This window comes from Salvelinus alpinus, chromosome 3 (genome assembly GCF_045679555.1).
Source record: "Salvelinus alpinus chromosome 3, SLU_Salpinus.1, whole genome shotgun sequence".
Taxonomy (NCBI): domain Eukaryota; kingdom Metazoa; phylum Chordata; class Actinopteri; order Salmoniformes; family Salmonidae; genus Salvelinus; species Salvelinus alpinus.
The window spans coordinates 58,221,493-58,233,419 of NC_092088.1; the positions used below are offsets into that span (position 1 = coordinate 58,221,493).

Below are 11,927 nucleotides of genomic sequence, written 5' to 3' on the forward strand. Positions count from 1 at the left end.
AAAGCCATATCTCAGACTGGCCAATAAAAAGAAAAGATTAATCTGGGCAAAAGAACAGACACTAGATAGAGGATGATTAGAAAAAAGTGTTATGGACAGACAAATCTAAGTTTGAGGTGTTCAGATCACAAAGAACAATATTCGTAAGATGCAGAAAAAATGAAAAGATGCTGGAGGAGTGCTTGAAGCCATCTGTCAAGCATGGTGGAGGCAATGTGATGGTCCGGGGGTGCTTTGGTGGTGGTATAGTGGGAGATTTGTGCAGGGTAAAAGGGATCTTGAAGATGGAAGGCTATCACTCCATTTTGCCATGCCATACCCTGTGGACGGTGCTTAATTAGAGCTAATTTCCTCCGACAACAGGACAAGGACCCAAAACACAGCTCCAAACTATGCAAGAACTATTTAGGGAAGAAGCAGTCACCTGGTATTCTGTCTAGTGGAGTGGCCAGCACAGTCACCGGGTCTCAACCCTATTGAGCAGTTGTGGGAGCAGCTTGACCGTATGGTACGTAAGAAATGCCCATCAAGCCAATCCAATTTGTGGGAGGTGCTTCAGGAAGCATGGGGTGAAATCTCTGAAGATTATCAACAAATTGACAACTAGAATGCCAAAGGTCTGCAAGGCTGTAATTGCTGCAAATTGAGGATTCTTTGACGATAGCGAAGTTTGACAATAATGAGCAAGGTAGAACAAACATTAGCAATATAGAAAAAACAAACGAGTCATTAAAAAAAAAACTTAGTTGAGCAAAGCTTAGTCTAAAATAAATGATGCATGCATCCATCCTCCTTGTTGCAACTCAAAAGACAAATCATACCAATTTAAAATATTCTGTCAGAAGCATGAAGACAAGTTGAAGTTATGAGTGTTTCCCAAATTCGCTGTTCTAATAGTGTTTATTGTCCTAAAGTTGCAGTTTTCAAATGGGAGCAGTTGTGAAAGTCAGTCTATAGGCGATTCTCCATCAGCTTTATTTTGAATTAAAAAAATTGTCAAACAATATCACAGATTGAGCAAACAATATCAAGATGGGAAAAGTCTAAAGAGAACTTACAGCTGAGCAAAGCTTCTGAAAGAAACGGTGTACAGTAGGCCTATTTCCGTGGCCTATTATTAGCAATGTATAGAACCTACATGCAATGTATAAAAGCCTAGGTCTAAAAAGAGAGGAAGATTAGGCAAAAATGCAAATCATTGAATAATTATCCAGTTCTTGGGACATTAGAGTTGCATGCTCTGCAGCTGGGGCCTTCATGATTTACAACCCATCACACGGAGCACAGCCAGAGAGGCTTTCTGGTGCGTCGGACAAACGCACCACACACAGATTTTGTGCCACAGCTCCAACCAGCTCATGCTAGCGGTCCTTTTTTAGCCGTCTTGTTTTTTGTGATTCATATTTATTTTTTATTTTTTGGAGGTGGGGGGTTTGCCAATAGGGGGCGCCAACCCTAGCCCTATGGCAAGATGTGCAGAAAATGTGCTTTAAACTGCATCATTTTGTCACTACGGCCAACAGAAGGGCCTCACAATGTTGGTCTGCAACATTGGCCACGCCGCTCCATGCCCACCACCTAATCCCCATTTTGATCCAGAAAAAGACCTGTAATCCTCACCCCTCCCTCTCATTTCAACCCGGAATAATGTATCGTTTTGACAATATCGTAATATTATTTTTGCGCTAGTTGGCTGTGCCTGCACCAAAACTCCACTATTTTTCCTTCATAGCTTGTTCTCCATCTTTTTAAATAGGGAGCCAATTTGTTTTCAGCACTTATTTTCATGACTGATCAAAACTCATTTTCTCATGACTCTCTTGACCTGCTGCAGCAGACATATGGTGAGCAATATGTTTGGAACATTGAATAGCAATAAAATCAGTATCGAATCGCAATACATAGAATTGTGAGAATCGCAATGCGTATCGTATTGGAACCTAAGTATTGTGCGGTCCCTGGGGATTCCCAGCCCTAGTCGTCCATCGGTGACCCCCACTTCTGTCTAAATAGTCATAGGAATGTCATCTGTTTTTATCCTCCTTTCTCACTCCTCCCCTCACCTCTCCCCCAGGATTCCTCAGAATTGGCGTATCGCCGGCTGCCTGTCTGTGATCCTGGTGGTGTTTCTGTTGACGGCGGTGCTGGTCAAAGTGGACATGGGTCCTCTCCCCTTCTTCTCTCTCACCATCATCAAAATCATCTGCATCAATTGTAAGTGGACCCCAACCTACCTCATACCTAACACACCAAGCTCACACACTTCAACTCATCACCACTCACACCATCTGCTACGGAGTTGGCTTGTTTAAAATGGGATGTAAAACAGGATACGCTCACCCCCATTTTGCTCTCCTGTTGGTTTGATCCTGATGCCTGATGAGGAGCAGCTTCTCCAACGGTTTAGGTTCTGCCAGAGGGGAGGACTGGGTGACCCAATTGGAACGCTTTGATGTTGATATGCGCACTCCCCCTGTGAAGACTGTGTATACTAGGAAGGGGGTGAATGAAATCATGTTTTATGTAAAACAACCCTTGTGATGTTCTCATTTGTTTTTGCTTTATGTCTCTGTGATGTGCCAACCCTACCTCTCTTGATCTTCCTCTTTTGAGTATATCATGACCTTTTCTTCGAATCTCTTCCAATAAAGTGTTTTCCCTCTCTTGCCTTCAGATGTATTACTCCCTCTATCCAACACCTACAATCACTCATTCTCTCTCTACTTTTACTTAATTTCCTCCCCTCTCTCTCTCTCTCTACCCAGCGTTTGGGGCAGTGCTGCAAGGTAGTCTGTTTGGCCTGGCTGCAATGATGCCGGCCTCCTACACCACACCTATCATGAGTGGACAGGGTCTCGCTGGAACCTTCGCTGCCTTCTCCATGATCTGTGCCCTGGCCAGTATGTCTAACACTCGCAACAGGTCCATAACTTCTATTCCAGGATGAGGATAGTAAGCACTTCCTGGTCATGACCCTGTGTTCTGTGTGTAGGTGGCTCAGCCCTGCAGGACAGTGCCTTTGGCTACTTCATCACTGCGTGCGTGGTCGTCTTCCTGGCCATCCTGTCCTACCTCGCTCTGCCTAGTATGGTAAAACCTCCAACTAACACATTCTAATCCAGTGGCTCTCAACTGGTTTTGCCTCGGGACCCAAATTGAACCAAGTTGTCTGTCTCAATCCAATATTCACATCTTTATTTTTTATTTTTTTGCAATCTGGACAACTGTGGTTAATGCTAGTAAATGTACCAATTATATGACAAGGGAACAGTCTCACCTTCCATTTTCAGTCATTCAATTTTGTCCATGTTCTTGATGAAGAATGTTAAGCTTACTGGTTTGAGACCACAAGAAATATAGTTGAGGTTAAATTATTTAAAAAATCATAATTTCTACACACTTTATACCTGGTTTTAGTCGTTTAAGTTCAGACTGGAGTATTTTTCAATAAAGAAAAACTTGCGACCCATTCAAAACCATTCAAAACCATTTGGGTTGCGACCCACCAGTTTCGAATAGCTGCTCGAATCTACACAGAACATTGGCCCCTACTGATCTGGTTTTCCTAATGGGAGGCTCTGACCTCAATACTGCTTCACTTTGTCAGGGAAGTCGTCATTGGCTCAACAAGGTTATGTGAGGGAAGTTGTTAGCAGGGTGTAGCACTATAAAGCCCCATATCCATAATGTGTCCTCCTACTCAGCTATATGGACAGATTCAGTAACCTGATAATAATATGTAGGGGTGTTAACTTCGGTGTCCTGGTTAAATTTCCAATCTGGCACTCAAACCATCATAGCCACCTGGCTTCCAATTGGCTCATTTCATCCCCTCTCCTCCCCCCTGTAACTCTTCCTCAGGTTGTTGCTGTAAGAAACTGTTATCAGTCAACTTACCTGGTATAATAAGGGTAAATAGATAATGTAGGCTGGCAAATGTGTTGAATTGTCTTAAAGTCTCTCCCTACCTCGCAGGAGTTTTTCCAGTACTACCTGGAAAGTAATGGATCCAAGCCAGCCGGCGGAGATGAGGAGAACAAGATGAACCTATTGAAAAAAGGTACAGTCAGCAGCTGGAATGTAATAAGACGCTGCTTATATAACCTGAAGCCATTGAAAAATGTGTTTCTCCTTTTGTGTGTAGTAGTATACTCAGCCCAGGGCTCAATGGATTATAGTATCACTATAATCTGCTTGTTTATGCATGTTCCTTGATTTCATTCTCAGTTCTTCTTTAAATTAGCTTCTTTTGCATCTCAATTTGTGTAAAGCTAACAACAAAAGAGGATGTGAGGAATCATACAGACTTTTGCGTTGTGTGACAGACAGCCCAGCAGAGAAGAGTCCAGTGGTCAGTCTGACAGAGGAGGAAGCCAAGCCCACGATATCTGTGTTTGCCATCTTTAAACAGGCAAGGGACCTGCACAAAGACAATATCAACTAAGTGGTCCTCCCAAGTGAGGAAATTGGTGGTGGAGCCTAAAACCACCCACTTATGTTGTACTCATTTTGTCCTGTGTTTGTAGATCTGGGTAATGGCCCTCTCTGTGTGCTTCGTGTTCACCATCACCATCGGAACTTTTCCTGCAGTCACAGTTGATGTCAGATCCACCATGGCCGATGGAGGTGCCTGGGGTGAGTGTGCTGAGGGAACGTTTATGTTGTAAATGATTACACAAGTCTTTATTCACCTGTGTTTTGCTGTATAAATGGCGTGTGAAGAGAGCGACCAGCATACAGGCTCATAGCATTCATCATCTATATAAAAAAACTAGCAAGGACAATGCCGAACATCTGCCCTTGCGATTATGCTGAAATAGGTTCCAGTATTGATTTTAAGTCTGTGGACTTGTTATTCACCATGCGGTTTATTGTCCCTCTTGTCACCACAGATACATACTTCATCCCTGTGTCGTGTTTCCTGATCTTCAACGTGATGGACTGGGCAGGAAGGAGTCTGACGGCCGTGTGTATGTGGGTGAGTCTTGAGGCCCTGAGCACTAGTTCCACTGACACGGTCTCAAACAGACAAAGACTTGTTGGTGTGGATTCCTACTTAACATCTGTGCTCCCTTAAAATGGTTCCACTTGGCCTGACCAATTGTTCCCCTTGGCCAACTTCTTTGACGTTTCACTGGACCATAGATCAGAATGTCTTGGCGTCTCATCAATCTAAAAGGGAGAGAAGGATAGGCTAATGATTCCCATGACAACAGTATAACATACAATGACATAACACTTTTGTTTAAAAATACCTTAACTTCTCAAAAATGTTAATCCAAATCTGATCCAGATTACTGCCTGGTGATTACATGACGTTATAGGGGTTGTAAACCCCTCCTCCACACCCCATCAAAGTGAATAGAATGGAATTATAGTTGGAAACCTTGTTGGGGAGTATGAGTGAAATCATGCTGAGACACCCGTCCAGTCGGATTTACAGCGCTAGACACAGCACCGAGACTGCCCTGGTAAGGGTCATCAATAAACTCCTAATGAATACTGACTCTGGGGCTGCCAGCATTCTCACACTGCTGGACCTCTGTGTAGTATTCAACAGGGTCAGCCACGCCATCCTGCTGGACCGCATGGAGAAGCTCTTGGGGCCTGTCAGACACAGGACCCCAACCAGTCCAGTACAATCTCACTGATCGCTACCAGTTTGTAGCCATCCTAGTAGGTCAGACAGTTGTGGTCTGACAGAGGGTCCCTCAAGGCTCTGTCCTCGGGCTACTAATGTTTTATATCTGCATGCTGCCACTGGGAAACATCTTGAGGAAACAGACAGGGCTTTCGCTTTTATATGCTGACGAAATAAAAAGCTCTGTCTCCACAAGCACTGACATTGCCAATGCCACTACAAAGTCAGTGTAAAGTCAGTGTGGAAGAGGTGAAAAAATTATTGTTGTCTATCAACAATGACAAGCCACCAGGGTCTGACAATCTGGATGGAAAATTACTGAGGATAATAGCAGTCGATATTGCCACTCCTATTTGCCACATCTTCAATTTAAGCCTACTAGAGAGTGTGTGCCCTCAGGTCTGGAGGGAAGTGAAAGTCATTCCGCTACCCAAGAATAGTAAAGCCCCCTTTGGCTATTTGAGCCAGTAATCAGCCTGTTACCAACCCTTAGTAAACTCCTGTAAAAAATTGTGTTTGACCAGATGCAATGCTATTTTACAGTAAACAAACAGAATTTCAGCATGCTTATAGGGAAGGACACTCAACAAGCACAGCACATACACAAATGACTGATGATTGGCTGAGAGAAATTGATGATAAAATGATTGTGGGGGCTGTCTTGTTAGACCAGTGCAGCTTTTGACATTATCGATCATAGTCTACTGCTGGAAAAACGTATGTGTTATTTGTCTAACAGAACACAGAGGGTGTTCTTTAATGGAAGCCTATCAAATATATTCCAGTTAGAATCAGGAATTCCCCAGGGTAGCTGTTTAGGCCCCTTGATTTTTTCAATTTTTACAAATGACATGCCACTGACTTTGAGTAAAGCCAGAGTTTCTATGTATGCGGATGACTCAACACTATACACGTCAGCTACTACAGAGACTGAAATGACTGCAACACTCAACAAAGAGCTACAGTTAGTTTCAGAGTGGGTGGCAAGGAATAAGTTAGCCCTAAATATTTCTAAAACTAAAAGCATTGTATTTGGAACTAAACACTCACTAAACCCTAAACCTCAACTAAATATTGTAATAAATAATATGGAAATTGAGCAAGTTGAGTTAAAGTTAACTAAACTGCTTGGAGTAAACCTAGATTGTAAACTGTCATGGTCAAAACATACTGATGCAGTAGTAGCTAAGATGGAGATAAATCAAAGTGTATTTGTCACGTGCGCTGAATACAACAGCATTTCACCTTACAGCTTACTTACAGGCTCAAACCAATAGTGTGAAAAAGGTATTAGGTGAACAATAGGTAGGTAAAGAAATAAAACAACAGTAAAAAGACAGGCTATATACAGTAGCGAGGCTATAAAAGTAGCACGGCTACATACAGACATCGGTTAGTCAGGCTGATTGAGGTAGTATGTAGATATGGTTAAAGTGACTATGCATATATGATGAACTGAGAGTAGCAGTAGCGTAAAAGAGTTGGTTGGTGGGTGGGACACAATGCAGATAGCACGGTTAGCCAATGTGCGGGAGCACTGGTTGGTCGGCCCAATTGAGGTAGTATGTACATGAATGTATAGTTAAAGTGACTATGCATATATGATAAACAGAGAGTAGCAGCAGCGTAAAAAGAGGGGTTGGGGTTTTTAGGGCCTTCCTCTGACACCGCCTGGTGCAGAGGTCCTGGATGCAGGCAGCTTAGCCCCAGTGATGTACTGGGCCATACACACTACCCTCTGTAGTGCCTTGCGGTCAGAGGCCGAGCAATTGCCGTACCAGGCAGTGATGCAACCAGTCAGGATGCTCTCGATGTTGCAGCTGTAGAACCTTTTGAGGAAATCTGTCTATAATAAAGCGATGCTCTGCCTTCTTATCAACAAGGAAGGTCCTACAGGCCCTAGTTTTGTCGCACCTTGACTACCGTTCAGTCTTGTGGTCAGCTGCCACAAAAAAGGACTCGGGAAAATTGCAATTGGCAAAGGGCAGCACGGCTGGCCCTTGGATGTACACAGAGAGCTAATATTAATAATACGCATGTCAATCTCTCCTGACTGAAAGTAGAGGACAGATTGACTTCATCACTACTTTTATTTATGAGAGGTATTGACATGTTGAATGCACCGAGCTGTCTGTCTAAACTACTGGCACACAGCTCGGACACTCATGCCACACCTCGTGGCATGCCACAAGACATGCCACGAGGTCCCTTCACAGTCCCCAAGTCCAGAACAGACTATGGGAGGCACACAGTACTACATAGAGCCATGACTACATGGAACTCTTTTCCACATCAAGTAACTAATGCTAGCAGTAAAATTAGATTTAAAAAAACACCTTATGGAACAGTGGGGACTGTGAAGCAACACAAACATTGGCACAGACACACACAAGCGCACTATACATACACGTGGATTTAGTCATGTAGATATGTGGTGGAGTAGGGGCCTGAGGGCACACAGTGTGTTGTGAAATCTGGGAATGTAATGTTTTAAAATGGTATAATCTGCCTTAATTTAGCTGGACCCCAGGAAGAGTAGCTACTGCTTTGGCATGGTGTCAAGGTCCTCCCCTCCAGTGAGGTTCACAACCTGGGTGTGATATTTGACAGTCGGCTCTCGTTTGAGGCTGATATCAAGAGTTTGACCAGTCTAATTCTTCCATCTACGGAACATTGCCAGGTTACGACCTATGGGATCACATCCTGCAGCTGAGCGACTCATCCACGCCTTTATTTAATCCCGTCTGGACTATTGTAACGCCCTGTTTGTTGGCGCATCTGCCAAGTGCTTAAACAGGATACAATATTTCCAGAACTGTGGTGCACGTGTCCTCACCCACACCTCCCCCCAAGAGCACATCACTCTGGTGCTGTCCAAACTCCACTGGCTCTCCATATGCTCACGCACTGACTACACTCCTACCAAGGTATCCACAACTCTGGAACCAAGTATCTGTCTGACCTCCTTCTACCCTTTTTCCCCACACGCACCCTTTGCTCCTCCATCTAACTTCAGCAGCCTCGTAGCAAACTAAAAACTATGGGTGACAGGGCTATCCGTTGCGCTGTTCCGCGGCTGTGGAATGCACTTCCAGACACTAGTAGGGCTGTCCTCCTTTTATGGCACAGCTCAAGACCGTGCAGTTGCTAATTCTGCTAATTCTGTTCTCATGTCCTCCGGATCTGATGTCACCTGTTATATATCTCTTTGTTTGTTGTCTGTTCTGGATTATTTTATGTTTGCGCCTTGTGTGTGAGAAGCGTTTTACAAATTAAATGTATTATCAATCATTCAGAATTCTGTGAAAAATCTGGTTTGGAACAGAACACTTGATGTGTAGGCCAGTGGTTTGTATTGGAAAAAAGCCCTTGTGTTTTTAGGATGAAGAGGTTGTGTGACTGCTGAAGGAAGTCGGTTTTGGTGGGTGGTTGAGGAGTGGTGAAATGAAAGACCCCCTGTTGATTTGGAGTAGCTTCCTGTTTTTAACTAGATCTCATGACTGGGGCTGTAACAACTCCCAGCTCTGGAGTCTGTAATTCACTGGCTGAGAGGTTTCCCCATAGAGATCTAGATGGTGTTCTGTTTCTATTTAATTCTACCTCCGCTCCCTCCCTTCTACATCATGACCCCTATGATTACTTTAGAACAGTCTCGTCCTCCCCAATTAAGGTGCCACCAACCTCCTGTGATTCTGACTAATTTACATGAAAGGAAATTGCTTTGACTACAATTTGGCTACCCTTATAACGTGATTCAACATATTTTTGCCAGACAATCTAAACCATTAGATTGAGATACAGCCTTGATAACACATTGCTGACCCTAGAACATCCCTTAGCCAGCTGTGAGTACCTCATTAATCTAATCTCCAGCCCATCTGAAAACCTGCCCTGAACCCTAGTCAGCCTCACACCACTCAATGCTCTGTGGTGTTCTATTCTACAGGCCCTACTGCTATCCAATCCAATTGAAATAATCAAATGCAATGCAATTAAGCTTGGCCACGGGTGGAATAGTTAAATTATTTCACTGAAAATGTTTCCCTATCCCTTTTTACAGCGCTGTGTTTTATTAGCCTCGCTTCGTGCTGAAGTTGAGTGTGAGTTGAGTTGTTTATTTCTCCTGCCAGCTCTGAATTCTGTAACTAAAGGTTTCATTTGGAGTTCACAGGCTCCTTGTCTAAGCTTTTCATTTGAATGTGTGTGGGTTTCAAACCCCGTCTTATCCAGGGTGTGGCTCTGTCTCAGGCTACATAACCTTGCACTACTGTCTCCCACTCATACATTACTGAAGATACACAGGAAGTGGGTATAACCCTCAGCAACCTGACATTTCAGCACACCTGACCAGCAACTTTCTTGTTGACAAAATAAAATATGAAGAGAGGTGATTGCGATCAGGGTTCACATTCATAAGTGATCTGTTTTAAACAGAGTATACAGTATAAGAGTGGAGTGGATCTGTACGATGTGTTGATGCGTACTGAGATGTCCTCTTTTGTCCTGTCAGCCCGGTAAGGACAGCGTCATCCTGCCCGTCATGGTGGGTCTCCGTGTGGTCTTTGTGCCTCTCTTTATGCTGTGTAACGTCCAGCCCAGGAACAACCTGCCCGTGCTGTTCACCCACGACGCCTGGTACATCGTCTTCATTATCCTCTTCTCCTTCAGCAATGGATACCTGGCCAGCCTCTGCATGTGCTTTGGACCAAAGTAAGACCATCACCAGTGACAACTACAGCAGAGTTCTCAACCCTCTGTACCAGGGACCGGCACTGCTGACTGGTTCCTCAGCTGGAAAGCTGACTAATTATAGTCAGTTCACAAGCGGTACTCCATAGAAGGGAAACATAGCTTGCCGGTTCCTGTAACACAGGTTGAGAAACACTGTACTTCCACAGTCTTCTCATGGCGAGAAAGACATTGCACTGGTTCATCATTTGTATACAGTCCTGTTTTCTTCTCCTGGTCATGTGTTTTGTCCCTCCTATTTCCATACAGGAAAGTGGCACAACGCGAAGCGGAGACGGCCGGGACCATCATGGCGTTCTTCCTGTCTCTGGGTTTGGCTCTTGGAGCTGCCCTGTCCTTTGTTTTCAGAATCATTATCTAGACCTGGAGTCCCCACAACACCACCCCACAGAACACTGTCTGCTTCTCTACCCGCCGTGCAGGACGAGGGGTGGAGGAGGAGGTGAACTTTGCTGTGTTGACTGTCACACGGCAGCAACACTACAACACTCGGATGCAGCCAGCCTCAGAGCTTGAGTGTTTGTGCTTCCACTCTTCCCACTGAATTATAATACTCTCCATTTTGAAAGAATGCAAAATTAATCTAGTTCAGCTGGCTATGTAACTGTTCTCATCTCGTGCTCTAGTTGCCAACATGTCTCATCCTGCAGGGAACATGGTGGAAGACCGGAGAAGCGCTCTCAGCTCAAGGGAGTATTTCAGCTCTTAGGCCAAAATGCCGCTATGAGCCGTAAATGGTGCAGGACACGTATTTATATGGATTGCGAAATGATTGTGAAACTGCAGCTTTTAATGTCTTAGTATATGTTATCATTGAGTTGTATTGGCCCTCTAGTTTAGAATAGGTTTTAAATTTCAATTAAGTTGTTTTACCAGCCTACGTCCGTGTGTAAATGCTCATTATGGTAGCGCTTTGCCCTGACATGTAAAGGTATTTTAAGCACAGCTACAACAAATATGCAGCTACTAATTACATGCGATGTGCTAGTGAACGTGAGGGGAGGAGAGTTTTTGTAAACTCACCCGTTCATTTGCGCTGTCAGTTTGTGCCATTCTTCGGGTTTATCAAAACATTTTGTATCAGAACTACAATGAACAAAAATATCAACGAAGATTTTACTGAGTCAGGTCATATAAGGAAATCAGTCAATTTAAAAAACGATTCATGCCACACCCTAATCTATGAATTTCACATGACTGGGAATACAGATATGCAGATAGCGCCATCGTATCGAGTTGATCAGTGGTAAAATGTTGGGTTTTATTTGTCTTATTTACAGGCCTACTTTTTATTATTATTTGCATAAAATACTTCAACTAATTTCTTGTGGTCTGTGAAATGTTGTCCCACTCTTCAATGGCTGTGTGAAGTTGCTGGATATTGGCGGGAAGTGGAACATGCTGGCAATGGAAGAACTGGGAAATTTTCAGCGTCCAGGAATTGTGTACAGATCCTTGCAACACGGGGCTGTGCATGATCATGCTAAAACATGAGGTGATGGTGGCGGATGAATGTCACGACAATGGGCCTCAGGAT

General features: G+C 43.9%; 1 protein-coding gene across 5 annotated transcripts in view; it reads left to right on the forward strand.

Annotated features, from left to right (window-relative positions):
• Positions 1 to 11,711, forward strand: part of LOC139571019 (equilibrative nucleoside transporter 1-like) — a 58,490-nt gene extending 46,779 nt beyond the window's left edge. For all 5 annotated transcript variants that reach the window (XM_071393481.1, XM_071393483.1, XM_071393482.1 and 2 more), the window contains 9 exons: positions 2,075 to 2,214; positions 2,766 to 2,900; positions 2,993 to 3,090; positions 3,976 to 4,060; positions 4,326 to 4,411; positions 4,527 to 4,635; positions 4,893 to 4,978; positions 10,152 to 10,351; positions 10,640 to 11,711. In XM_071393481.1, the coding sequence (XP_071249582.1) occupies positions 2,075 to 2,214; positions 2,766 to 2,900; positions 2,993 to 3,090; positions 3,976 to 4,060; positions 4,326 to 4,411; positions 4,527 to 4,635; positions 4,893 to 4,978; positions 10,152 to 10,351; positions 10,640 to 10,751 (1,051 nt within the window). In that variant the 3' untranslated portion in view covers positions 10,752 to 11,711. The remainder of the gene's footprint in view (positions 1 to 2,074; positions 2,215 to 2,765; positions 2,901 to 2,992; positions 3,091 to 3,975; positions 4,061 to 4,325; positions 4,412 to 4,526; positions 4,636 to 4,892; positions 4,979 to 10,151; positions 10,352 to 10,639) is intronic.
• Positions 11,712 to 11,927: the final 216 nt, after the last annotated feature.